This window comes from Bos indicus, chromosome 23 (assembly GCF_029378745.1).
Source record: "Bos indicus isolate NIAB-ARS_2022 breed Sahiwal x Tharparkar chromosome 23, NIAB-ARS_B.indTharparkar_mat_pri_1.0, whole genome shotgun sequence".
In the NCBI taxonomy this organism is placed as follows: Eukaryota; Metazoa; Chordata; class Mammalia; order Artiodactyla; family Bovidae; genus Bos; species Bos indicus.
Window position 1 is genome coordinate 7562973 of NC_091782.1, and position 27958 is coordinate 7590930.

At 37.4% G+C, this 27958-nt stretch overlaps 1 protein-coding gene across 1 annotated transcript in view; it reads right to left on the reverse strand.

Annotated features, from left to right (window-relative positions):
- Nucleotides 1-27958, reverse strand: part of TINAG (tubulointerstitial nephritis antigen) — a 106433-nt gene that overhangs the window by 29823 nt on the left and 48652 nt on the right. The window contains exon 9 of the mRNA XM_070777770.1: nucleotides 25009-25132. Within this exon, the coding sequence (XP_070633871.1) occupies nucleotides 25009-25132 (124 nt within the window). The remainder of the gene's footprint in view (nucleotides 1-25008; nucleotides 25133-27958) is intronic.

Below are 27958 nucleotides of genomic sequence, written 5' to 3' on the forward strand. Positions count from 1 at the left end.
CACAGGCCTCCCAAATCTGAAGCATTCACAGGCATTAAAACTCATCTCATAAGGAAGGTAAAGTGCGCTTTCCCAGTACCCGAAAGCCACTCTCAGCCTTGTTGTAATCCAAGTTCTCCATAAATCTAGGGAATTGTCTATAATCACCTTCCACAATCGAAACATTTGTTCATGTACCTTGTCTTTCCTCCATATTTACCAAATAGAAAATTATTATTTCAAACTACATGTTTTACATAACCCTATAGAATTAAAATGTATGTGAAACCCATGTAAATGTAAAGCCGAACTCCCAACTACCTGTCTGACTTTCTTGGTGCAAACAGAATCATACTATCTAACGTCATAAGAATGTTATCACATTTATTAAAGAAATAAAGTTTTCCCTCCTATGGTCACATTTCTATTTCCTTTCTCATTTTTATTCAATTGCTTGTGTTCTAGGAATAATTGGATCATTGTCTAAAAAGAATAATAAATTGGAATGATAAGGGTAAAAGTACATCATGTCCTTGATCAGTACTCACTAATGCCCTAATTAGAATTAGCTTCATATTATACTTTTAAAAAATAATTCTTAAAACAGATTAAGGTAAAAAATTAAAAAGTTCAGGAAAATACAATTTTTTATAGATATTAAAGAACATGTAAAATGAGTAGCCTACTAGGAAGCAGACACAGTGTCTTCTTAATCCTAACAACAGGACAGGGAGGAAACTGTTATTACTCCAGTGAGAAAACTGAGATTTAGAGAGATTAAATAACCTGCCAAAGATCACCCAGGGAGCAGGGCAAGGACCAGCTTCTGCACCTAAGCCTGTCTTTAAATTACATGTCCTTAATGCTCTACAGAGTTGCCTCCATAATCAAACTTAGTCTTTACTGTTCTGGAGCAAAAACAATCTTAGAGACCTTTGCGTGTTAGTGTGTGTGCATTAGTCACTATATCATGTCCTACTGTCTGTGACCCCATGGACTGTAACCTGCCAGGCTCCTCTGTCCATGAAATTCTCCAGGAAAGAATACTGGAATGGGCAGCAATTCCCTTCTCCAAGGAATCTTATGGACCAAGGGATCGAACCTGAGCCTTCTGCACTGCAGGCAGATTCTTTACCATCTGGGCCACCAGGGAAGCCCTGTGCATGTGTATGTACACACAAATATGTGTTTTATGTATGTATTTATATATGCTTTAAAGGTGTGTTTTAATGAATGTCAACAGAGATTTCAAACAGCTCTTTTTATTTAGTATTTTTTATTTAATTTTTATTTTATATTGGAGTATACTTGATTTACAATGTTGTGTTAATTTCAGGTGTACAACAAGGTCACTCAGTTACACATAAACATATACCTATGCTTTTTCAGATTCGTTTTCCATGTAGGTTATTACAGAATATTGAGCCAAGTTCCTTGTGTTATACAGTAGGTCCTTATTGATTATCTATTTTATTAATATATATGCTAAGTCACTTCAGTCGTGTCTGACTCTGTGTGACCCCATAGATGGCAGCCTACCAGGCTCCCCCGTCCCTGGGATTCTCCAGGCAAGAACACTGGAGTGGGTTGCCATTTCTTTCTCCAATGCAAGAAAGTGAAAAGTGAAAAGTGAAAGTGAAGTCGCTCAGTCGTGTCCAACTCTTCACAACCCCATGGACTGCAGCTTACCAGGCTCCTCCATCCATGGGATTTTCCAGGCAAGAGTACTGGAGTGGGGTGCCATTGCCTTCTCCGTTAATATATATAGTAGTGTATATATGCTTACCCTAATGTAATATAATCTCTTCCTTGCCACCAAGTTTCCTATTTGGTAACCACTAGTTTGATTTTGGGGCTTCCCTGATAGCTCAGTTAGTAAAAAACCCACCTGGAATGCAGGAAATTCCAGTTCAATTCCTGGTTGGGAAGATTCCCCTGGAGAAGGGATAGGCTACCCACTCCAGTATTCTGACATGGACAATTCCAAGGACTGTATAGTCTGCGATGGACCGCGCAAAAGCATGCCAGCTGTGACAGACCGCACAGAAGCGTGGCCGAGAGGAACTACCCCTTGCCCAAGGTCAGGGGCAATGGCCGAGAGCGCCAGGCTGTGACAGCGCAGGAGCGGCCAAGAGGAGCTACCCCACATCCAAGGTCAGGGGTGGCAGCTGAGAGGAGCAACCCCACATCCAAGGAGCAGCAGCTGCACAGGCACAGGAGGGCCGAGAGGAGCTACTCCACGTTCAAGGTCAGGAGGGGAGGCCATGAGGAGATATCCCTCATCCAAGGTAAGGAGCAGTGGGTGCACTTTGCTGGAGCACCCATGAAGAGATACCCCACGTCCAAGGTAAGAGAAACCCAAGTAAGATGGTAGGTGTTGCAAGAGGGCATCAGAGGGCAGACACACTGAAACCATAATCACAGAAAACTAGTCAATCTGATCACACGGACCACAGCCTTGTCTAACTCAATGAAACTAAGCCATGCCATGTGGGCCACCCAAGACAAGAGGGTCATGGTGGAGAGGTCTGACAGAATGTGGTCCACTGGAGAAGGAAATGGCAAACCACTTCAGTATTCTTGCCTTGAGAACCCCATGAACAGTATGAATAGGAAAAATGATAGGATACTGAAAGAGGAACTCCCCAGGTCGGTAGGTACCTAATATGCGACTAGAGATCAGTGGAGAAATAACTCCAGAAAGAATGAAGGGATGGAGCCAAAGCAAAAACAATACCCAGCTGTGGATGTGACTGGTGATATAAGCAAGATCCGATGCTGTAAAGAGCAATATCGCATAGGAACCTGGAATATTCCTATGTCCATGAATCCAGGCAAATTGGAAGTGGTCAAACAGGAGATGGCAAGAGTGAACATCAACATTCTAGGAATCAACGAACTAAAATGGACTGGAATGGGTGAATTTAACTCAGATGATCATTATATCCACTACTGTGGGCAGGAATCCCTCAGAAGAAATGGAGTAGCCATCATGGTCAACAAAAGAGTCTGAAATGCAGTACTTGGATGCAATCTCAAAAACGACAGAATGATCTCTGTTCATTTCCAAGGCAAACCATTCAATATCACAGTAATCCAAGTCTATGTACCAACCGGTAACCCTGAATAAGCTGAAGTTGAACAGTTCTATGAAGACCTATACAAGACCTTTTAGAACTAACCCCAAAAAACATGTCCTTTTCATTATAGGGGAAAGTGAAAGTGAAGTTGCTCAGTCGTGTCCAACTTTTTGCGACCCAATGGACTGTAACCTACCAGGCTCCTCTGTCCATGGGATTTTACAGGCAAGAGTACTGGAGTGAATTGCCATTTCCTTCTCCAGGGGATCTTCCCAACCCAGGGATCGAACCCAGGTCTCCCGCACTGCAGGCAGACACTTTACCATCTGAGCCAACAGGGGACTGGAATGCAAAAGCAGGAAGTCAAGAAACACCTGGGGTAACAGGCAAATTTGGCCTTGGAATACGGAATGAAGCAGGGCAAAGGCTAATAGAGTTTTGCCAAGAGAACACACTGGTCATAGCAAACACCCTCTTCCAACAACACAAGAGAAGACTCTACACATGGACATCACCAGATGGTCTACACCGAAATAGACTGATTATATTCTTTGCAGCCAAAGATGGAGAAGCTCTATACAGTCAGCAAAAACAAGACCGGGAGCTGACTGTGGCTCAAATCATGAACTCCTTATTGCCAAATTCAGACTAACATTGAAGAAAGTATGGAAAACCACTATACCATTTAGGTAGGACCTAAATCAAATCCCTTATGATTATACAGTGCAAGTGAGAAATAGATTTAAGGGACTAGATCTGATAGATAGAGTGCCTGATGAACTATGGACAGAGGTTCACGACATTGTACAGAAGTCAGGAATCAAGATCACCCCCAAGAAAAAGAAATGCAAAAAAGCAAAATGGCTGTCTGGGGACGCCTTAAAAATAGCTGTGAAAAGAAGAGAAGCAAAAAGCAAAGGAGAAAAGGAAAGATATAAGCATCTGAATGCAGAGTTCCAAAGAAGAGCAAGGAGAGATAAGAAAGCCTTCCTCAGCGATCAATGCAAAGAAATAGAGGAAAACAACAGAATGGGAAATACTAGAGATCTCATCAAGAAAATTAGAGATACCAAGGGAACATTTCATGCAAAGATGGGCTCGATAGAGGACAGAAATGGTATGGATCTAACAGAAGCAGAAGATATTAAGAAGAGGTGGCAAGAATACATGGAAGAACTGTACAAAAAAGATCTTCACAACCAAGATAATCACGATGGTGTGATCACTCACCTAGAGCCACACATCCTGGAATGTGAAGTCAAGTGTGTCTTAGAAAGCATCACTATGAACAAAGCTGGTGGAGGTGATGGAATTCCAGTTGAGCTCTTTCAAATCCTGAAAGATGATGCTGTGAAAGTACTGCACTCAATATGCCAGCAAATCTGGAAAACTCAGCAGTGGCCACAGGACTGGAAAAGGTCAGGTTTCATTCCAATCCCAAAGAAAGGCAACGCCAAAGAATGCTCAGACTACCACACAATTGCACTCATCTCTCATGCTAGTTAAGTAATGCTCAAAATTCTCCAAGCCAGGCTTCAGCAATATGTGAACCGTGAACTTCCAGATGTTCAACTGCTTTTAGAAAAGGCAGAGGTACCATAGATCAAATTGCCAACATCTGCTGGATCATGGAAAAAGCAAGAGAGTTCCAGAAAAACATCTATTTCTGCTTTATTGACTATGCCAAAGCCTTTGACTGTGTGGGTCACAATAAACTGTGGAAAATTCTGAAAGAGATGGAAATACCAGCCCACCTGATCTGCCTCTTGAGAAACCTATATGCAGGTCAGGAAGCAACAATTAGAACTGGACATGGAACAACAGACTAGTTCCAGATAGGAAAAGGAGTACGTCAAGGCTGTATATTGTCACCCTGCTTATTTAAGTTATATGCAGAGCACATCATGAGAAACGCTGGGCTGGAAGAAGCACAAGCTGGAATCAAGATTGCCAGGAGAAATATCAATAACCTCAGATATGCAGATGACACCACCCTTATGGCAGAAAGTGAAGAGGAACTCAAAAGCCTCTTGATGAAAGTGAAAATGAAAGTGGAGAGTGAAAAATTTGGCTTAAAGCTCAATATTCAGAAAAGGAAGATCATGGCATCGGGTCCCATCACTTCATGGGAAATAGATGGGGAAACAGTGGAAACAGTGTCAGAGTTCATTTTTCTGGGCTCCAAAATCACTGCAGACAGTGATTGCAGCCATGAAATTAAAAGACGCTTACTCCTTGGAAGGAAAGTTATGACCAACCTAGATAGCATATTCAAAAGCAGAGACATTACTTTACCAACAAAGGTCCATCTAGTCAAGGCTATGGTTTTTCCAGTGGTCATGTATGGACGTGAGAGTTGGACTGTGAAGAAAGCTGAGCACCAAAGAATTGATGCTTTTGAACTGTGGTGTTGGAGAAGACTCTTGAGAGTCCCTTGGACTGCAAGGAGATCCAATCAGTCCATTCTAAAGGAGATCAATCCTGGGTGTTCATTGGAAGGCCTGATGCTAAAGCTGAAACTCCAATACTTTGGCCACCTCATGCGAAGAATTGACTCATTGGAAAAGACTCTGATGCTGGGAGGGATTGGGGGCAGGAGGAGAAGGGGACGGCAGAGGATGAGATGGCTGGATGGCATCACTGACTCAATGGACATGAGTTTGAGTGAACTCCAGGAATTTGTAATGGACAGGGAGGCCTGGCGTGCTGCAATTCATGGGGTCTCAAAGAGTCAGACACGACTGAGCAATTGAATTGAACTGAATTGAACTGAGTTTGATTTTGAAATCTGTTAGTCTGTTTCCATTTTGTAAATAAGTTCTTCTTGTATCTTTTTTTAGGTTCCAAGTATTATTGATATCATATGATATTTGTTTTTGTTTCTTTACTTAGTATGATATTCTCTGGGCCCATCCACATTGCTGCAAATGACATTATATCATATGAATTCTTTGCAAAATTATTTATTTTAATCGAAGGCTAATTACTTTACAATATTGTGATGGTTTTGGCGTCCATTGACATGAATCAGCCATGGGTGTGCATGTGTCCCTGCTTCCTAAGCCCCCTCCACCTCCCTCCCCATCCCATCTTTCTGGGTTGTCCCAGTGCACCAGCTTTGGATGCCCTGCTTTATGCATCAAACTCGCTCTGGTCATCTATTTTGCATACAGCAATATGCATGTTTTGATGCTATTCCTTCAAATATCCCACCCTCGCCTTCTCCCACATCGACCAAAAGTCCGTTCTTTACATCCGTGTCTCTTTGCCTGCCTTGCATATAGGATCATCATTACCATCTTTCTAAATTTCATATACACACATATATATATATGTGTGTGTATGTGCATGTGTTAATTCTTTTTAAACCAACCCTTGTACCTTGCCTTTCCCTAAATGAAAATACAGCTGTACTTTTTTCTATTGCTTTGTTTTATAAAAGCAATAATTTTTGCTGTTGTTAATAACAGCAGTTACAGAGTTAACAGTCCTGGTCAGTGTTTCAGATGACAAAAAAATGAAAGACCAATGTCAAACAAGAGCAACGCAGGGAACACAGGCTGTGCTGTCAGTTTGATTCAGCATTGACAGACAAGGCAATGTGATGCCATCAGCTCTGAACACCGAAGTAAAATAAAATCAGTTTCACCTCCCTGGGTCTCTCTTCATCTCCACTTTTCTGTCAATGAACTCAGCTCAAAAGATCCCAACTGTCTGTATAGCCACTCAGTGGCTTTTCTGAATGATCAATAGCTTTCCGTAGCCAGCTGTATCAAAACAGTGCGTCTTGTTTTATTTATTAAGGCTCTCAGTGTTATTTATCTCAGTACCCTCAGCTCCTAGCATGTATAAATTTAAAATCTTCGAAAATATTAGAAAAAAAATCAAGCCAACTTTTTAGAACTATTTAGATGATGTCACTTATTAAAACACCCAGGATGATTTTATTTTCCATTTCATCAGTTCCATTTTCTCAGATTAGAAGTTCAACTTTCATTCACAAGGAAAGAATCTGAATAACATTGCAAATTTGAGAATGTCATTTACAATTATTAACCTCTTCAAAATGTTGCATATTGGGGGGGGGGGGGGGAATTCAGTAAATTTTAAAAGGTTTTTGGGATTTCCCTGGCAGTCCAGTGGTTAAGACTTTGCCCTCCAGTTCAGGAGCTGAGGGCTTGATCCCTGATCAGGGAGGTAAGTCGCTCAGTCGTGTCTGACTCTTTGTGACCCTATGGACTGTACAGTCCGTGGAATTCTCCAGGCCAGAATACTGGAGTGGGTAGCCTTTCCCTTCTCCAGGGGCTCTTCCCAACCCAGGGATCGCACCCAGGTCTCCCACATTGCAGGCGGATTCTTTACCAACTAGCTGCAATGTGGGAGACCTGGGTGCGATCCCTGGGTTAGGAAGGGCCCCTGGAGAAGGGAACGTCTACCCACTTCAGTATTCAGCCTGGAGAATGTATAGTCCATGCATCACAAAGAGTAGGACACGACACGACTGAGCGACTTTCAGTTCACTTCACTCCAGGCAGCTAAGATCCCGCATACTTCACAGCAAAGCACCAAGACAAAAACAACAGAAGCAACAACATAACAGATTCAATACAGACTATAAAAATGGTCTACATTTAAAAAAAAACTTTAAAACTTAAAAAAAGTTGTTGAATTATATATCTAATTACAAATACGGCCCAATCGATCCCCACTGTTGATATTATTACTAATAACAGTAAACATTTATTGAATGTTCCCATATATCCAGCATATGAGTACTGTGTATGCATAATCCCATTTATTCCTCATAAACATCCTTTTATCCCTAGCTTACAAAAGAATAAACATCTAAGTAAATTATAGCAATAGCTTTGATATAGATTCTCTAATGTCAGTCCAATGATTTACTAAACAAGATTAGTATTGAACTGGTTTCAGCTGAATATTGGGTCTGCAACTAACTAGCATGTAATCTCTGGAAAATCTCTATTGCTATGCCCTCTTTTTTTATATTAGGTTATTGGGAAAATAAAATCCAGGGTCCTTTACAGATCTTAGATGGATAAAATATTTTAAGTTTGAAAAGTAGCAAGTTATCTAATCAATTTAATCAAATTATCATTCTAATACTTCTTTTATTTTTAATACTATTTACAATTGGAATATTTCAATACAGTAATAAAAGTAAAATAAAATAATTTAGCAGTCAAATAACCTACTTCATCTTTAAAAATTGTGTTTAAGAAAGATATAAAAAGCTTAGGGTATAGTGAAGAGAAAAAAAGTTTTATAAAAACAAAATCTTTAAAAAATAGCATTTCTCTAAAGAAAAATAAATGCAAGGGACTTAATAGCCTTTAAAGTAAGAAAGTTTATGTTATGTTATTTATAAATAAAACATACAAGTTCCAATTTAAGTTGCTCTGAGTACTTTTTTTGTTTGTTTTAATATCATTAGATAAATAAACTTGAAAATAACTAGATAAATATTGAAAAATGAGAGCAATATAGCAATTTGAAACAACATGATAGTAAAATAAAGCTGTAGGAAACTGAACAATGGCATGTCTTTTGAATAGAACACCCCGACTCAAACCATAATAAATGTATGTAATAATTTAATAAGCTATAAAAATGCACTTCAAAGGGTAAAGAAGGAATAGATTATTTATTATGTGGCCTTGTTGCTTTTAGTTTAGAGTTTAGAGAAAAAAATTAGATTATCACCACACATCATTCACCCAAATATCTTCCAGGTAGATCTTTGACTCAATTACCTTAGAAATAGAAGTTTGAAACTCTAGAATAAAAGTTAAAGCATTGTCCAGGTCAAAGGCATTAAAAGTAAATTTATGAAGCCAAAAATAAACTGGAATTTAGTCAATCGTATAAAAAAGTCAAGTTCCCAATACATTATGAGCTCATACCCATCAAGATTTTAAAATTGAAGTCTCTGCTAGAAAAATGAATAAAGGACAAGAATGCTAGTGACCTTTATTCTAGGGTCACTTCCTACTCTAGTCCTCACCTGCACACTCTTTGGTGAAGATTGCCCCCATGCCCAGGCTTTCAAGCACTTTGATTCCATCCATTTCAAAACCACTTACATTTCAATGCAGTTACATTATACGGGTTGTTTGTTTTAATTGCTGGAGATCAGCCAAAACGGCGGAGTAGAAATACCCTGAGCTCACCTCCTCTCATACCGTGTGTTTACAGGGCTGTCTCCACTACCGGACTGGAAACAGTTCAAGACCAGGCGACTGTATGAACATAACTTCCCAGAGCTCAGGCCTGCCACCGTGTGTCAGGGGAAGAAAGAGTCTTTTTCGTTTTGAATGCTACTCAGTTTGCACTACTTGCTTTATCGCAGAAACTGAACAGTGGATCTCGTTTATTGAAATCCCATTTCTATTCTTTGGTGACAATTTCTGCTCTCAGATACACCTGCATCTCAAAGTACAATGACCCAGAAACAGGCTGAACTGAGTTAAACTGAACATCACAGAACAGGGGGAGGAGAAAAACCACCTGGGCACTTGGAACTTTCACTGAAAACCAAACAATGTTGCTGCAAAGACATACAACTTCCTGCAGAGTCGATGGAGGACAGGGAGGCAAACCCAAAGGTGCCGAAGCACTCAGACCAGGTGAGGCCCCCGAATAGGTAAGTAAATTATCATTACTAGAAGAATGCTCCAGGATTAGGCTGCCTTTTAGTCTCGGTTGTCACTAGATTCCCCCTTGCTCTACTCGCTACCTATTTAATACTTCCAGTGCCTTAAGTGGATCATATTCTCTCTTACTGTGAGATTGTCCGTTTTCTGCTCACTTTTAATCTTCTCTTTCCACGTAGCTCTAGTAATTCCTTGCTGCTCTGCTCACCTCCACAGCAGGTTTCCTCTTCCCTGGAGTTTTCTCTGGCACCAGAAGTGGAGTCCTGTGCCTGCCTATATGATGCACGCCCTCACGACTCAGTTTAAATTCCTGTTGTGTTTGCATCTCCACACTCGAGACATTGTGTGTGGTCAGCACTGCTTGCTCCTCTCTCCCTCTCTGTCTCCCCATTGCCTTCTCTGAACCTCCTGTTTCTCTCTCCCCACCTGCTTGAAAACAGGAGCAGAGCAGGATATTTTTGCTGTTTGTATTCTTAATGCCTAGCACAGTACTTGACATATATTACATACTCAAAATAAGTTTCTTGCTGAAAAATTAGGAAAAAGTCTTTACATATAGAGTAAAGGTGTGTGATCAAAGCAAAGGAGAATATAAGTTTATATAGGAAAAAGGGATACATCTATTTTTACCCTAATGGAATTTTTTGTAAAACAAAAATTAGAACAATTCCTTGAGAAAACATATGTGGTAAAAATACACTGAGTGAATCTTGACATTGGACCTTCTTTGATAGATAATAGATGAATAATAGATAGATGGAAATAACAATATAGATAAATATAGTTAACATTTATATATAACCAAACCCCATGAACAGCATGAAAAGGAAAAATGATAGGATACTGAAAGAGGAACTCCCCAGGTTGGTATATGCCCAATATGCTACTTGAGATCAGTGGAGAAATAATTCCAGAAAAAATGGAGGGATGGAGCCAAAGCAAACACAATACCCAGTTGTGGATGTGACTGGTGATAGAAGCAAGGTCTGATGCTGTAAAGACCGATAGTCCATAGGAATCTGGAATGTTAGGTCCATGAATCAAGGCAAATTAGAAGTGGTCAAACAGGAGATGGCAAGAGTGAACGTTGACATTCTAGAAATCAGCGAACTCAAATGGACTGGAATGGGTGAATTTAACTCAGATGACCATTATATCTACTACTGTGGGCAGGAATCCCTTAGAATAAATGGAGTAGCCATCATGGTCAACAAAAGAGTCCGAAATACAGTACTTGGATTCAATCTCAAAAACGACAGAATGATCTCTGTTCGTTTCCAAGGCAAACCATTCAATATCACAGTAATCCAAGTCTATGCCCCAACCAGTAATGCTGAAGCAGCTGAAGTTGAAAGGTTCTATGAAGACCTACAAGACCTTTTAGTACTAACACCCAAAAAAGATGTCCTTTTCATTATAGGGGACTGGAATGCAAAGGTAGGAAGTCAAGAAACACCTGGGGTAATAGGCAAAGTTGGCCTTGGAATACAGAATGAAGCAGGGCAAAGGCTAATAGAGTTTTGCCAAGAGAACGCACTGGTCATAGCAAACACCCTCGTCCAACAACAAAAGAGAAGACTCTACACGTGGATATCACCAGATGGTCAACACTGATATCAGATTGACTATATTCTTTGCAGCCAAAGATGGAGCAACTCTATAGAGTCAGCAAAAACAAGACCGGGAGCTGACTGTGACTCAGATCATGAACTCCTTATTGCCAAATTCAGACTTAAATTGAAGAAAGTAGGGAAAACCACTAGACCATTCAGGTAGGACCTAAATCAAATCCCTTATGATTATACAGTGAAAGTGAGAAATAGATTTAAGGGACTAGATCTGATAGAGTGCCTGATGAACTATGGACTGAGGTTTGTGACATTGTACAGGAGACAGGGATCAAGACCATCCCCATGGAAAAGAAATACAAAAAAGCAAAATGGCTGTCTGGGGAGACCTTACAAATAGCTGTGAAAAGAAGATAAATGAAAAGCAAAGAAGAAAAGGAAAGATATAAGCATCTGAATACAGAGTTCCAAAGAATAGCAAGGAGAGATAAGAAAGCCTTCCTTAGAAATCAATGCAAAGAAATAGAGGAAAACAACAGAATGGGAAATACTAGAGATCTCTTCAAGAAAATTAGAGATACCAAGGGAACATTTCATGCAAAGATGGGCTCGATAAAGGACAGAAATGGTATGGACCTAACAGAAGCAGAAGATATTAAGAAGAGGTGGCAAAAAATACACAGAAAAACTGTACAAAAAAGATCTTCATGATCCAGATAATCATGATGGTGTGATCACTCACCTAGAGCCAGACATCCTGGAATACAAAGTCAAGTGGGCCTTAGAAAGCATCACTACGAACAAAGCTAGTGGAGGTGATGGAATTCCTCCATCAAATGGAGGAATACCTCCATTTGAAAGAGTTGAGCTCTTTCAAATCCTGAAAGATGATGCTGTGAGAGTGCTGCATTCAATATGCCAGCAAATCTGGAAAACTCAGCAGTGGCCACAGGACTGGAAAAGGTCAGGTTTCATTCCAATCCCAAAGAAAGGCAATGCCAAAGAATACTCAAACTACTGCACAATTGCACTCATCTCACACACTAGTAAAGTAATGCTCAAAATTCTCCAAGCCAGGCTTCAGCAATACGTGAACTGTGAACTTCCAGATGTTCAAGCTGCTTTTAGAAAAGGCAGAGATACCAGAGATCAAATTGCCAACATCCGCTGGATCATGGAAAAAGCAAGAGAGTTCCAGAGAAACATCTATTTCTGGTTTATTGACTATGCCAAAGCTTTTGACTGTGTGGATCACAATAAACTGTGGAAAATTCTGAAAGAGATGGGAATACCAGACCACCTGACCTGCCTCTTGAGAAACCTATATGCAGGTCAGGAAGCAACAGTTAGAACTGGACATGGAACAACAGACTGGTTCCAAATAGGAAAAGGAGTACGTCAAGACTGTATATTGTCACCCTGCTTATTTAACTTACATGCAGAGTACATCATGAGAAATGCTGGACTGGAAGAAGCACAAGCTGGAACCAAGATTGCCGGGAGAAATATCAATAACCTCAGATATGCAGATGACACCACCCTTATGGCAGAAAGTGAAGAGGAACTAAAAACCATCTTGATGAAAGTGAAAGTGAAAGTGGAGAGTGAAAAAGTTGGCTTAAAGCTCAATATTCAGAAAAGGAAGATTATGGCATCTGGTCCCATCACTTCATGGGAAATAGATAGGGAAACAGTGGAAACAGTGTCAGACTTTCTTTTTGGGGACTGAAAAATCACTGCAGGTGGTGATTGCAGCCATGAAATTAAAAGACGCTTACTCCTTGAAAGGAAAGTTCTGACCAACCTAGATATCATATTGAAGAGCAGAGACATTACTTTACCAACAAAGGTCCATCTAGTCAAGGCTATGGTTTTTCCAGTGGTCATGTATGGACGTGAGAGTTGGACTGTGAAGAAAGCTGAGCGCCGAAGAATTGATGCTTTTGAACTGTGGTGTTGGAGAAGACTCTTGAGAGTCCCTTGGACTGCAAGGAGATCCAACCAGTCCATCCTAAAGGAGATCAGTCCTGGGTGTTCTTTGGAAGGAATGATGCTAAAGCTGAAACTCCATTACTTTGGCCACCTCATGCGAAGAGTTGACTCATTGGAAAAGACTCTGATACTGGGAGGGATTGGGACAGGAGGAGAAAGGGACAACAGAGGATGAGATGGCTGGATGGCATCACCAACTCGATGGACATGAGTTTGAGTGACCTCCACGAGTCGGTGATGGACAGGGAGGCCTGGCATGGTGCAATTCATGTGGTTGCAAAAAGTTGGACACAACTGAGTGGCTGAACTGAACTGAACTGATAGTACTATTAAAACAGATATTTTGGAAAATGTAAAAAGTTTTCTAAAACATTTTCAGACTCTTATTTCTAATAAAGTGGAATGATAATTCCATTTTATAAGCCTTTTTGAACAGGAGGATTGTGTGTCAGTGCTACTTCAGCAATTATAAATATAGTTGTTATATTAATCAAATGTATTTATTAATTGGTTTAATCTTATAGAGCAGTAATTATTAGAATTTCCCGATAAGATTCTCTAAAAGCAGAGCACATAATCACTGAGGGCCTAGGAGATGCAGATCGAGTCAGCTCTCTACAAACTGAAATTTGTGTTTCTGTGTTTTACTTTTTTTAAGTTTATGCAAATTTGGAATTCTACTTGAAGATATACCTTTATTTGTTCTGATATTATAATGTTACTGACAAAACTTTTATACTTCTCAGCTGACTCCAGCTGGGTAGAGTCGTATCAATGAGCTTTAGCCAAACAGACATGAATGGACTAGAAAGGTCATTTCTGAGTCAAGGCTTTAAAAGAAGTGAATTTAAAAAGTCCTCCTCATGCTCTTCCTATTTCCCAGATGCAGAATAAAATGAAAACACGTGACCCTAAAAAATGGCAGAGCAATGAAGTAGAAAAAGCTTGGGTCCCTGAAACCATATAGGGGAAAGCCACCCCTAATTTAAGACCTCAGATCTTGAACTATTAAATGAATAATATGCTTCTATAAATGTATTTGAATTATCAAGTATTTTGAGTCTGTTTATTGCAGCAGCTTCTGTTATTCAAAGCAGTGCACTCTCTAGCCCCCCTCCCAAAAAGAAAGAACTAAGTACTTTGCCATTAAAGATGCCCGAAGACCCAAACTCAATGTTTTTGCGTTGCCTATACTAATTACCACATATTTATTTTCATTTTCTAAGTAAGTGTTCATGGATCTGTCTTAGGCTTCGCCATTCATTAAAAACCTCTAATTAAAACATCTGCTCAGAATGTAACAATTTGCCAGGGGTTAAACATAACATAGCATGAAATTTCAGGTTTACCATTCAGTTATTATTTAGAAAGGAAGAAGGGGAAAAAAATGAATGGGGAAAAACAATGGGTGACCCTAATAAAACTACATAAAAATGGTGCAGTTGCACTTAATAGTGATTTGTGTTCCTGGAATCCTTTCTGTATGTATGTTTAGAAAATATGAGGAAATTATATTAGAAACTTAACTCTGAAGCATTATTTTTACTTTTTTAATGAAATATAGTTGAAATATAGTTGATTTAATAATGTGGTATTAGTAAAATGAGGTATACATATATATATTCTTTTCTTACATTCTCTTTCATTGTAAGTTATTACAAAGTGAAGCATTACTTTCATAGTCTCTTTGGATTAATTATCTTTAAATGGATAGATGAATAGATAAATAAATATATAAGACAGATAGGCAGAAATCAAGTGTTTAGGACCTAAAAGACATTGAGTATTCCAAGATAATTAGGTGCTAACAAATAAAATTATGGCTTAGTCCATTCTACCACGATGTTCATAATCTGTAAAATATTGCCTCATTATTACATGATTACTTTTTTCTCATAAACAATAAAAATAAAACATTAAAGCTCTAAAAGGTAAGAAAAATAAGTTAGAGAATCATAAAAATCACAGAGATTAGAATCATCATGGTCTCTAGTCCAGTGATTTTACTATTTTCTTTGAATCCATCAATGCTTTCTTTTCATCAGACTCATCAAGTTTTCTGCCATCTTACTCATATCCTAAACCCCTTGCTTTTCCGATGCCTCACTGCACCCATATGGAGAACTGTCTGTCTTAAATGAACTCATTTCTCTTTGCATCCACCAAAGTGCTGATTATAGCTGCAGAGATCATATACATGAGGGCAGACGGTACCATCAGTAACGTAAGGCAATTCCTATTGGTTCCTGGGGCAACTCCCTCACCTAAATATCCAGAGGACCATTGCAAACCACCTCTATTCTCAAATTTCTGATCATTCATCCTCCCACCACCTCTTCCCTCTACAGTTAACCTCACCTCCTAATTCCTGGAGGTTAGAAAAATAAAAGCAATCTGATAGGAATTTTCCTCAACTTACCACTACTTTTCATGTCAGAAGTTTCATTTAACCTCCTTTATTCCTTCTCTGATGATATAATAGACTCGTCACTCAGTCTTTCTCTAAGACAGATGTCTTCACATACTCTGGATCCCAAGCTTACAGTTTTCCAGTTTTCTCCAGATCTTACAATAACCACTTTTTAAAATACCCTCACTGGTTTCTACTCCTTCTTTGCAGACTCATCATTTTCTAGCCAGTTATGAATATTAGCTTTTTCCCGTCCCTTACCCTCGGTCTGTCTTGCTTTTTTTGCTTTCCTTATTCTGTTCAGCACCATCCATCTTCAACCCTTGCCTCTACTATGACCTCGAGATCCGTATATCTACCTGTCTTCTCTGACATCTATCTGCATTTTTATGTCTCAAAGACATGCCCAGTAGGGAACACCATGTCTCCATTTTATCATCCATTTCAATATTAAATCCATATCCTATCTTCCAGCTTTTCTCTTGAAATCTTTTTTGACTCACCCTTATTTTCTCAACTCTTTCACCATCTAAGTCCAGACTTTTTTTTTTAATGTGATTATCACCATTTGCCTTTTGTATCACATTCTTTATATTTATTGCTTTAACAATGCAATATTTTTTAAAAATACAAAGATCATACCACTTTCATATTTAAATCTTCAATGACTTCCCTTTGCTCTTAAGGTCCTTAATGGAATACTTAGTATCTTTGACTAAATTCTCTACACTAGCCTACAAGTCCTTGCCTTCCAAGATTCAGCAAACACAACTTTCTTTGTGTTCATGTACTACTTTGTATCCTTCTGACCACAAGGACTTTACACAAGCTAATCCCTTTGCCTGCTACTAAACAACTCATAAATCTTATCTCCTACTTTTTTTTCCTCGAGGGTCTTTCTCAGATCTTCAAATCTAGATCAGATATTGTAATAAATGTTAACACTTTCCACCCTGTCTTGTTAAATGTATCAAAACTTCGCATTTTTGAGTGTTTTTGGTTACTATATAGCTGCACTGTGAGGGCAAAGGCTGTGTGTTTTTGTTTTTGTTTTCATTTTTCTTTTCATATCTGATACCGAGCACAACATGGTGAAGAAGATGGGCTTTCTTTTAATGTTTGTTGAATATGTAAAAAAGAGAAACGACTCATTCTGTGTCCAATTTTAAGTAACATTATGGATTTGCATCAAGCTTACAGAAATCTCTGACTTTGATTTTCAATAATTTACTCAAGCCAAATGCCTTCACAGTCATTTTTTGGAAATATGCCCAATTTCTATCACTTTGCAACATTTTAATGTATTTCAGTCAGTCAGTTCAGTCACTCAGTCATGTCCGACTCTTTGCAACCCCATGAATCACAGCACACCAGGCCTCCCTGTGCATCACCAACTCCCCGAATTCACTCAAACTCATGTCCATCGAGTCAGTGATGCCATCCAGCCAACTCATCCTCTGTCGTCCCCTTCTCCTCCTGCCTCATGGCTGCAGTAACCATCTGCAGTGATTTTGGAGCCCCCCAAAATTAATGTATTTGGGGTTGTTTAATTTAATTAAAAAAACTGCAATCCTCATTCACAATCTACTTGAAACATCTTTGTTATTTTTTCATGTTTTTCTTGGACTTTCTTAATGTTTGCTTTCCTTTTGGCTTCCACCTTCCAATTGTTTGCCTTTTCTCTCTGAGTCAATTTTTATATGCTAAAAATTTGATACTTTTGACCCCAGACACACAAACACACAAACTTTGGCATAAAAATTCTGGCCTTTCATAAACACAATTGTATTTGCCTAACAGCCATACATCAATTCATAGAATATAAATTTGATGAAGACCCTGTGTCTATTTTGTTTCCTGATATATCCTTAGTTTCTTGACAACACACCTGGAACATAGAAGTACCCAATAAAATATTTGCTGAATAAATAAACTTTCACATAAAGCATTATTGAACAATGGCAAAAATATGTCCTAAAATAATTTTTATTATTCCCTTTGTAACAGAGAGATTATTCCTCAGTAAAATCCTGTCCCACAAGCAGGGATGACAATGACTTATCCACATAACTTCCCGTAACTTTCTAAAATATCTAGCTGCTACTTTTTTTTCATTTGAGTTTTAGTGGTAAAGCCTGGAATCATATGCAAAAGTAAATGCCTTTAAGGTACTACTTTATACTTCCAAATGAGGGTTTAAAGAAAGTTCACAAGTTTTGGTGGACAAAGACACAGGATGAGCTGTCCCTCATATACAGGACCGTAACACAGAGACCACTGGCCACAATGAAAGTCTTAATTATCATATTCTTCACTGTATGACACACTTTCACCCCACATTTTAACATCTCTAAGTTGAAATCCATCGAATAATCAATGGAGTTGCTTAGTTTAATTAGTAACATTTCTTTCTTCTTATTATTATTATTGGCATATAAAATAAGCCATGTTTCAAAATATCTGGCATTTTTAATTCAATTAAATCCTTTCATGGTAAGGAAAGAAAGAAGAGTAAACTAAAATAGTGAGGAGTGAAGTGGACAAGAAGATCTAGGAGGAAAAAAAGGGGGAAAAAGTACCAACCAGAAGAGGATTACCATGAGGGCTGTGAGCATGTCTAATGCTATGCTTCAGAGTACTTTTGAAATGAGAGTCCTTATATGAAATCTGTCAGCCAGACAAAGCTTCCTAATGGAGCAGTGGCTGTGAGGAGACAGAGCACCTCAGGTGTAACAATTAACACAAAACATCTTCTGAACACTGGCAGAGGACCCCAGACATCCAGAAAGGCAAACCAACATCCTTGGAATGAGTCCATGAATCTCTTGGGTGTTCTTGGCTGTTGAGAGCCATTTCACTATAAATCTAGAGGCTTTGTCTTTTGTGCTATATGGCTTGAGAAGTCTTGATGCTATTGTAAGAAGTCAGGTCTGAATCCCAGAGGCAGGAGATTTAAACTAAGACTTTGCACCTTCAGAGAACTCCTCACCATGGAACATTAATAGACAAGAGCCCACCCAAAGTCCTCCAGCTCAACACAGACCAAGCACCACCCAAGAGCCAGCAAGCTACAGTTCAGGATGCCCCATACCAATCCTTCAGCAAAACGTGAGCACAACTCTGCACATCAACAGACAGTCTGCCCAAATCCATTGTGAACTCACAGATACCCCAAAACACACTACTGGACACAGCACTGCCCTCCAGAAAGACAAGATCCAGCTCCATCCACCAGGACACAGGCACAAGTCCCTCCAACCAGGAAACCTTCACAAGACACTGGTCCCAACCTACCCATGGGGAATAGACTCCACAGTTAAGAGGAACTACAACCTTCCAGCCTGCAGAAAGGAGACCCCAAACTCAATAAATTAAACCAAATGAAAAGACAGAGAAATACACAGCAGATGAAGGAATATGGTACAAAGCTACAAGACAAAACAAGCGAGGCAGAAATAGGTAGTCCACCTGAAAGAGAATTTAAAATAATGATAGAAAGATGATTTAAAATCTTGAAAGCACAATGGAGGCACAGATAAGTAGACTGGAGGTGTGTTCAAGAAGCAGCAAGAAATGTCTAACAAGGACTAGAAGAATTAAAAAATAATCAACAATGAACAATGAAATAACTGAGCATGAAAATATCCTGGAGGGAACCAACAGTAGAGTAACGGAGGCAGAAGAATGGATAAGTAAGCTGGAAGATAAAATGGTGGAAATACCTGAAGCAGAGTAGAAAATAGAATAAAAAGAAATGAGGACCGCCTCAGAGACCTCTGGAAGAACATTAAGCATCCCAACATTCAAATCATAGGTGTCCTAGAAGAAGAAGACAAAAGGAAAGGGCATGAGAAAATATTTGAAGAGAATATAATTGAAGGTTTCCCTGAAATGGGAAAGGAAATAGCCACCCAAGTTCAGGAAGCCCAGAGTCCCATACAGGATAAATCCAAGGAGAAACACCAAGACACATATGAATCAAACTAATGAAAACTGAACACAAGAACAAATATTAAAAGCAGCAAGGGAAAATCAACAAATAACATACAAGAGGACCCCCATAAGGCCAACAGCTGACCTTCAACAGAAACTGTGCAGGCCAGAAAGGAATGGCAAGATATATGTAAAGTGATGAAAGGGGAAAAAACTACAACCAAGATTATTTTATTCATCAGGGACCTCATTTAGATTTGAAGGAGAAATCAAAAGTTTTAAAGACTAAAGTTAAGAGAATTCAGCACCACCAAACCAGTTCTTCAATAAATGCTAAAGGAACTTCTCTAGACAAGAAACATAAAAAGAAAGGCCTATAAAAACAAATCCAAAACAATAAAGTAAATGGTAACAGGATGATACTTATCAATAATTATCTTAAATGTAAATGGGCTAAATGTTCCACCCAAAAGACACAGATTGGCTGAATGGATACAAAAAGAAGAGCCCTATGTATGCTGACTACAAAAGACCCACCTGAGACCTAAGGAGACATACAGACAGAGAGTAAGGGGCTGGAAAAAGCTATACCATGCAAATAGAAATCAAAAGGAAGCATGAGTAGCAATACTCATATCAGATAAAATAGACTTTAAAATAAAGACAGTTATGAAAAAAAGAAAGACACTACATAATAATCATAATTGACATATTGTTAGCCAGACTCATCAAAAAAAAAAGGGAGAAGAGTCAAATTAATAAAATTAGAAGTGAAAAAGGAGGAGTTATAACAGACAACACAGAAATACAAAGGATCGTAAGATCCTACTATGAGAGACTATATCCCAATAATATGGACAACCTGGAAAAAAATCGGCAAATTCTTAGAAAAGTATAGCCTTCCAAAACTGAACCAGGATAAAATAGAAAATATGAATAGGTCAATTACAGACACAGAAATCAAAACTATAATAATTAAAAAAAAATCTTCCAGTAAACAAAAACCCAGAGACCTTCAAAGGTGAATTCCAACAAAAGTTTAAAGAGCTAACACCTATCCTACTCAAACTCTTCCAGAAAATTGCAGAGGGAGGAAAACTCCCAAACTCACTCTATGAGATCAGTAGCACACTAATGCCAAAACCAGACAAATATGCCACAAGAAAAGAAAATTATAGGCCAATATCACTGATGTACATAGATGCAAAAATTTTCAACAAAATTCTAGCAAACAGAATTCAACAGCACATTAAAAAGATCATGAATCATTACCAAGTTGGTTTTATCCCAGGGATGTAAGGGTTCTTTAATATATGCAAATCAATTGATTTGAGACACTATATTAACAAACTGAAAGATAAAAACCCTATGATTATCTCAATAGATGCAGAGAAAGCTTTTGACAAAATTCAGTACCAATCTATGATAAAAGTCTCCAGAAAGTATGAACAGAAGTAACCGACCTTAACATAATAAAGGCCATACATGACAAATCCACAGCAAATATTATTCTCAATGGTGAAAAACTTACAGCATTTCCTCTAAAATCAAGAACAAGACTGGATGCCCACTCTTGCCACTCTTATTCAACATAGTTTTAGCAGTCCTAGCCACAGCAATCAGAGAACAAAAAGAAATAAAATGAACCCAGATTGGAAAAGAAGTAAAACTCTCACTGTTTGCAGATGACATGATTCTTTACAAAGAAAACTCTGAAGATGTCACCAGAAAATTACTAACACTAATCAATGAAAATAGCAAAGTCAAAGGATGTAAAGTTAATACACAGAAATTGCTTGCACTCCTATACACTAACAATGAAATATCAGGAGAAATTAAGGAAACAATCACATTCACCATTACAGCAAAAAGAATAAAACACTTAGGAATAAACCTACCTAAAGAGACAAAGCACAGACATTCAGGTTGCCAACAAAGGTCTGTATAGTCAAAGATATGGTTTTTCCAGTAGTCATGTACTGATGTGAGAGTTGGACCATAAAAAAGACCGAGTGCCAAAGAATTGATAGGCAATTCCTATCAAACTATCAATGATATTTTTCACAGAATTAGAACAAATAATTTTACAATTTGCATGGAAACACAAAACACCCCAAATAGCCAAAGCAATCTTAAGAAAGAAGATTGGAGCTGGAGAAATCAATCTGCCTGACATCAGACTATACTACAAAGTGACAGTCATCAAGACAGTATGGTACTGTCATAAAAAAAGAAATATAGACCAATGGAACAAGACAGAAGTCCTGGAGATAAATCCATGCCCTATGGGGACCTTATCTTTGATGAAGGAGGCAAGAATATACAATGGAGAAAAGACAGTATCTTCAATAATTGGTACTGGGAAAGTTGAGGAACTACACGTGAAAGAATGAAATTAGAACACCTCATAACACCATACACAAAAATAAACTCAAAATGGATTAAAGACTAAAATATATAAAACTCTTAGAGGAAAATTTAGGCAGAACACTCTTTGACATAAATGACAGCAAGATCAACTATGACCTACCTCCTAGAACAATGGAAATAAAAGCAAAATAAACAAATGGGACCTAATTACACTTAAAAACTTTTGCACAATGAAGGAAACTATAATCAAGGTGAAAAGACAACTCTCAGAAAAGGAGAAAATAATAACAAATGAAACAGCTGGCAAAGGATTAACTGTAAAATATACAAGCTGCTCATGTGGTTCAATACTAGAAAAACAAACTACCCAATCAAAAAAAGGGCAGAAAAACTAAACATACATTTTTTCCAAGAAAATGTACAGATGGCTACTAAACACATGAAAAGATGCTCAACACTGCTCATTATTAGAGAAAGGCAAATCAAATCTACAATGAGCTATCAGCTCACACCAGTCAGAATGGCCATATCATGAAAAAATCTACAAACAAGAATTGTTGGAGAGGATGCGGAGATTAGGGAACTCCCTTGCATTGCTGATAGGAATATAAATGGATACAGCCACTACGGAGATTCCTTAAAAAACTAGGAATGAAACAACCATTTGACCAAGCAATACCACTTCTAGACATATACCCTGAGGAAACCAAAACTGAAAAAGACATGTGTACCCAATATTTATTGCAGCACTGTTTACAATAGCTAGGATGTGGAAGCAACCTAGATGTCCATCAACACATGAATGGATAAAAAAGCTGTGGTACATATATACAATGGAAACTACTCGGCCATGAAAAGGTACATATTTGAGTCGGTTCTAATGAGGTGGATGAACCTAGAGCCTATTATACAGAATGAAGTAAGTCAGAAAGAGAAAGACAAATACTGTATATTAGCACATATATATGGAATCTAGAAAGATGAAACTGATGATCCTGTTTGCAGGGCAGCAAAGGAGACACAGACATAAAGAACAGATTTAGGGTCACAGTGGGGGAGGAAGAGGGTTGGAGAGAGTAGTATTAAAACATGTGCATCACCATATGTAAAATAGATAGCCATTTGCTATATGGGAATTTGCTATATGATGCAGGGACCCCAAAGCAGGTGAACTGTGACAGCCTGGAGGGGTGGGATGGGGAGGAAGGTGGGAGGGAGGTTTAAGAGGGAGAAGACAAATGTACACCTATGGCTGATTCATGCTGCTGTGTGACAGAAACCATCACAATACTGTAAAGTGATAATCCTCCAGTTAAAAATAAAATAAAATGATGAGAAGCAAAGAAATTTAAGTGTTTATCTATCTACCTACTGTAAATATATAATATATATATGTATAATACATATGTAATATATACATGTATGTGGTATATATAAAATAGTATAAGCATATATGTGTAAATATATATATGTAATATATATATATATATATATATATATATATATATATATATATAATGCCATGCATATGGAAATACACAACTTTTATCACCTTATACTATAATCACTTGTGAATGTCTCTACTTTATTCCCTAAACTCCTTAAGAACAGGACTATGTATTAATCTTCCTTCTATTGCTCAGCGATGGGCATTTGATAGAAGTTTAAATTCATTAAGTACAAGTGAGTTAAATCTGATAGCTTTGTGTTTGACAAATTCATAGCAAATAGAATTTGATGCAATAAATTTGTAAGGTATTTCATAGAAGTACACTAAGTTCTCTGATAAGGAACATTAACTTACTTGGGTTATTTGATTACTCTCTAATTCACTGATGCATTAATTTTCTGAATATAGTAATTACCAAATCAGGAAATACTAATAGAGAAATGAATAAAAATCTACTGCTTCAGGTCATTTAACAATGCCCAAGGGCCCTAACATATTTCTGAAAAATAAACAAAATCTCCAAAAGTTATTTGCTCACTAGAAAAATTAGCCTTGCTAATTGTCACACATGTGAGATAAATTTTTAAGTGTCTCAATCCTTTAGGAGTTTATAAAAGTGAACACATTATTTCAATTGACACACTCAATATGGAAAATATACAAACAGTGCAGAATGATTAAATACAAACACATTCATATTGTTCAACCCCAGCATGAACAAATTTAGGAGTAGAATGAAGAAAACATGATCAGCATGGCAGGAGAGAGATAATAAAGAATCAGTTCTAATCAATCAAGAAAGGGTCCACATCAAGGTTCCATTCCCAGAGTTCTCTGAATAATAAGAAAGATCATTTCAATCACCCAGTGTGTGGGAAAAATTTTTCCAAATCATGACTATTACTAGGGGAAACAAAAATTGATAATGAAACGTACATAGGAAAGAGATTTAGAAGAAACAGGACTTTCAAACTGAAGGGAAATGGAATTCAAGTGGCACTGAATTCCCAGTTCCAGTAGCAGCATAAAGGAATTTTTTACTCTGTTTGCCTTTCTGAAAAGTCACTGAACAATTAAGAATGGAAAAACAAAGTAAAACAGGACAAGTTTTCACAATTCTCACATAGATTTAAACAAATAATTTTACATTGAATAAAGGAGATCTTACCCTGTCTTCCTGCTTAATCTCTACCATTTGTAATTCCATCCAAAACCTTCTCCCCATATCCTAGCACACTTTGGTTTTGCACACTTTCCTTGATCATCCCATATGTAGAATTCCAATAATCTATTTCCTTGCCTTAGAACAGTTTCTTAGGATGGATTCCCAAGGAAGTGAGAGACATGCTTTGGTACCTTTCCTAAAATAATGAGTTGATTTTTCACTGGATTTTAAAATAATGACTAAATAATGTCAAGGTTTTATAATTTTTAATTTTTATGAGAACCTCTCATACCAAAAGGAATTCTGGCACCTAAATGCACTACATAATCTATTTTCAATCTTATTTTCAGGAGGTATTAAATGAAGACTTTTGAGAAATCACCTTACCCAGTGAGTTTGACTGCATGTGTCCGAAACTTTTGATATTTTTCTGAGTCTTCATTTGTGCTGGTAATGTGTCTATATATCCCTGTCTTATAATTGAAGAAATCCTCATGAACTTGCATTATAGCTAAAATAAAACCCAACAGGATAAATGACATGAGTTTAAATCATTATCTTAAAAAAAAAACCTTCAGAAATTCTTACAGAACAGTCAACAAGTAAATTACCAAGGGTAGAATCTAAAAAGGAATTTTGCGGTTCAGTTTAATTTTCTTTCCTACTTAATTGATTGAAACATTTTCTAGTTCTCTTATAAAAGTAACTTTTAGCTACTTAGCATATTACTTAAAATCACATTGTACGTTTAGAACTCGATCTTTTGTAATTGACAGAAGCACTATTATCAGGAGCTGAATCCTTGCAGGAAACCCAATACACTCACTGGTGATCACCAATTCTCCATTAACCTTGGGCTTCTCCACCAGTCCCTTAAAATTCCAATTAAGCTATCAGTGAAGGGTGAACCTAACAAAGGGTTTAAAGTAATTGTCCTTCCTCCTTAGAAGTAAATACAAAAGTTTCCTTGGTGAGTTTGAATAAAAAGTAACCCTTAGCAAAAGAATACTCTGAGAAGATTGCATCGGTCCCACTCTGGGGAGCTAAACCAATAGTGTATTCTTTGGAAAGGAAGAGCTTATACTCTTCAGAAAGGAAGAGCTTATATTTTATAAAACTCTTCTTTCTTCCCTCACCTAGATTATTTCTTTTTCTTTTCTGTATTGTGGCTGTTTTATTGAAAGGCTTGAGCAATTTATGGTGAATACTTTAAACTTCTCTAGAAGACATGAATTGAAAGCATTTTTATTTGGGCTAGTTACATATACCTTGACAACTGTGCACAATGCTTGTCTTAGTTTGATGTGAATTTTAAATAAAATAAGGAAGAAAGCCACTAACATTTGACAGATGCTAAAATGAAGCTTCTCCTCCAAAGTCAAGTATTACTTTTGATTTCTACTTTTTATTTCATTTTTTAATGTTTCATGCCTTTTCTGATGGTGTCCAAATATTCATAAAAGAGATGAAATCTTTATTTAGTTGAACACACCTTTCCATAGGATGTTAAGAATTTATATAACTGTACTCTATTCAGCTCTTTGTTTTTGTCCTCTTTCCCGCACCTAAAATTCTTTTTAATTCTACAGATTTTAGAAGAATGCACACAGTACCATTTATTCATCAATCTATCACATTTTACATTCTTTTGTAAGGCAGAGGGGGAAAATGTTGTACCTTAGCACTGGCAACAACACGCAGACAGCCATGTTGCATCTACAGCGAGATGAGGCAACCAGCATTTATAACTGTGAAAATATTGCCATTGGCAATCTCTTCCATAGAGCTACTGACCCCATTAGCATTCAAAGCACCATGAATAAAAAGTACTCTTCAACACAGGAATTTACCCTCCCCAACCTAAGAAACATGAATGAGATGCCATGACAATTAACTTGAAGATGGATTCCTCCTTGAGTTTCTGACACCAAACAGACCTGATGATCTAACTACATAAGCTACCATAATGCAATTTTACTTCTGGAAAACCACACAAACTTATTACACTCTACCCACACACAAGGGTAGGATACTGAGCTCTGTCTTCTGCTCTTGCTTCAGCCTGGCAGGAGGAAAGTTCTCAACAAACATTGGTTCCATGATGCTGAATAATTTGAACTTCAACTTTATTATTTTAAAATTTTACCTCTTTATTTTTGATTCAGTCTGTAAAATTCATGAATACTTAAATATCTGACCATTAAATAAACATAAGCTATTCTCAATTTTCAATCATTATGCTGCAGATTTCTTTTAACTGATTAAAAGAATGAGAGAGAAACTTTAAACAGTAATATAATGATTTTAAAGACTCAAAGAGGTTTAGATAATTCGACCAAAGTCATTTAAGTAGCAAATGTCAAAATTGGAATTTCAAATTCAACCTTGACTTCAAATGCCTGGCTTCCTTCAAGTTTGTCACACAAACTCCAGTTAATGAAGGATATATTTAAATTACACATTAATTCCCTACTGTTTTTCTAGCCTTCAAAGATTACACAACTGAAAGGAGAAAAAAAAATTTCTTTTTATTCATTTCAGGTTTTGTGTATGGCCCCAGGATTTTAAAAACTGAATTCAGGCCATGTTCAGAATAAGCTTTGGTTTCTCAATAAATGTTAAGCGATGATAAAGATCAATAAAAGTCTTTCCAACACAATTTAAAAATCTGTATTTCCTGTTATCTGTTGAACCAATATTGATTAGGCCAGCATTCAGAAACACAAAAATACATATAACCAATAGTTCTTTGGGTATACATCAAATGTTTTCAATTTAATTTTGGTTTGTTTAGCCTAATTATTTTATTTATTTATCAATTCCACTGCATTGATAATATTAATATATTTTTGGACTTTTCAGTATTCACAGCCTGAATTTCTATTTTAGGCCTCACTGGTTTTGTTCTCCCAAGCATTTCAAGGCAATATTTAATACTGGAAATATACACTGTAAATTTATTTTTATTCATACCATTGGTGCAAAATAAATTCCAATAGATAAGCAGAGGAACTGTGTATCAGATATAATATCTTCATATTAAATCAATGGACATTTTATAAATTAGTATATGATTTCCTTATTGATTTTAGTTTACTATCCATAACACATTTTCAAAATAGATCAAAATGGAAAGCATTTTATAAATCACAAAAATCGTCCTGGCTTATTTGATTTCTTTTGAGCTCATAGGAAAAGGGAAGTGTCTACTTTGTTTCTATTGCTAAACCTTCATTTTCCTACAATCCATTATCTAATCCATTTAAGCCGAAGTGAGATTTTTAACACTATGTACGAGTCAAATATAACTAAACAATCAAACGAGCTCTCAGCATTT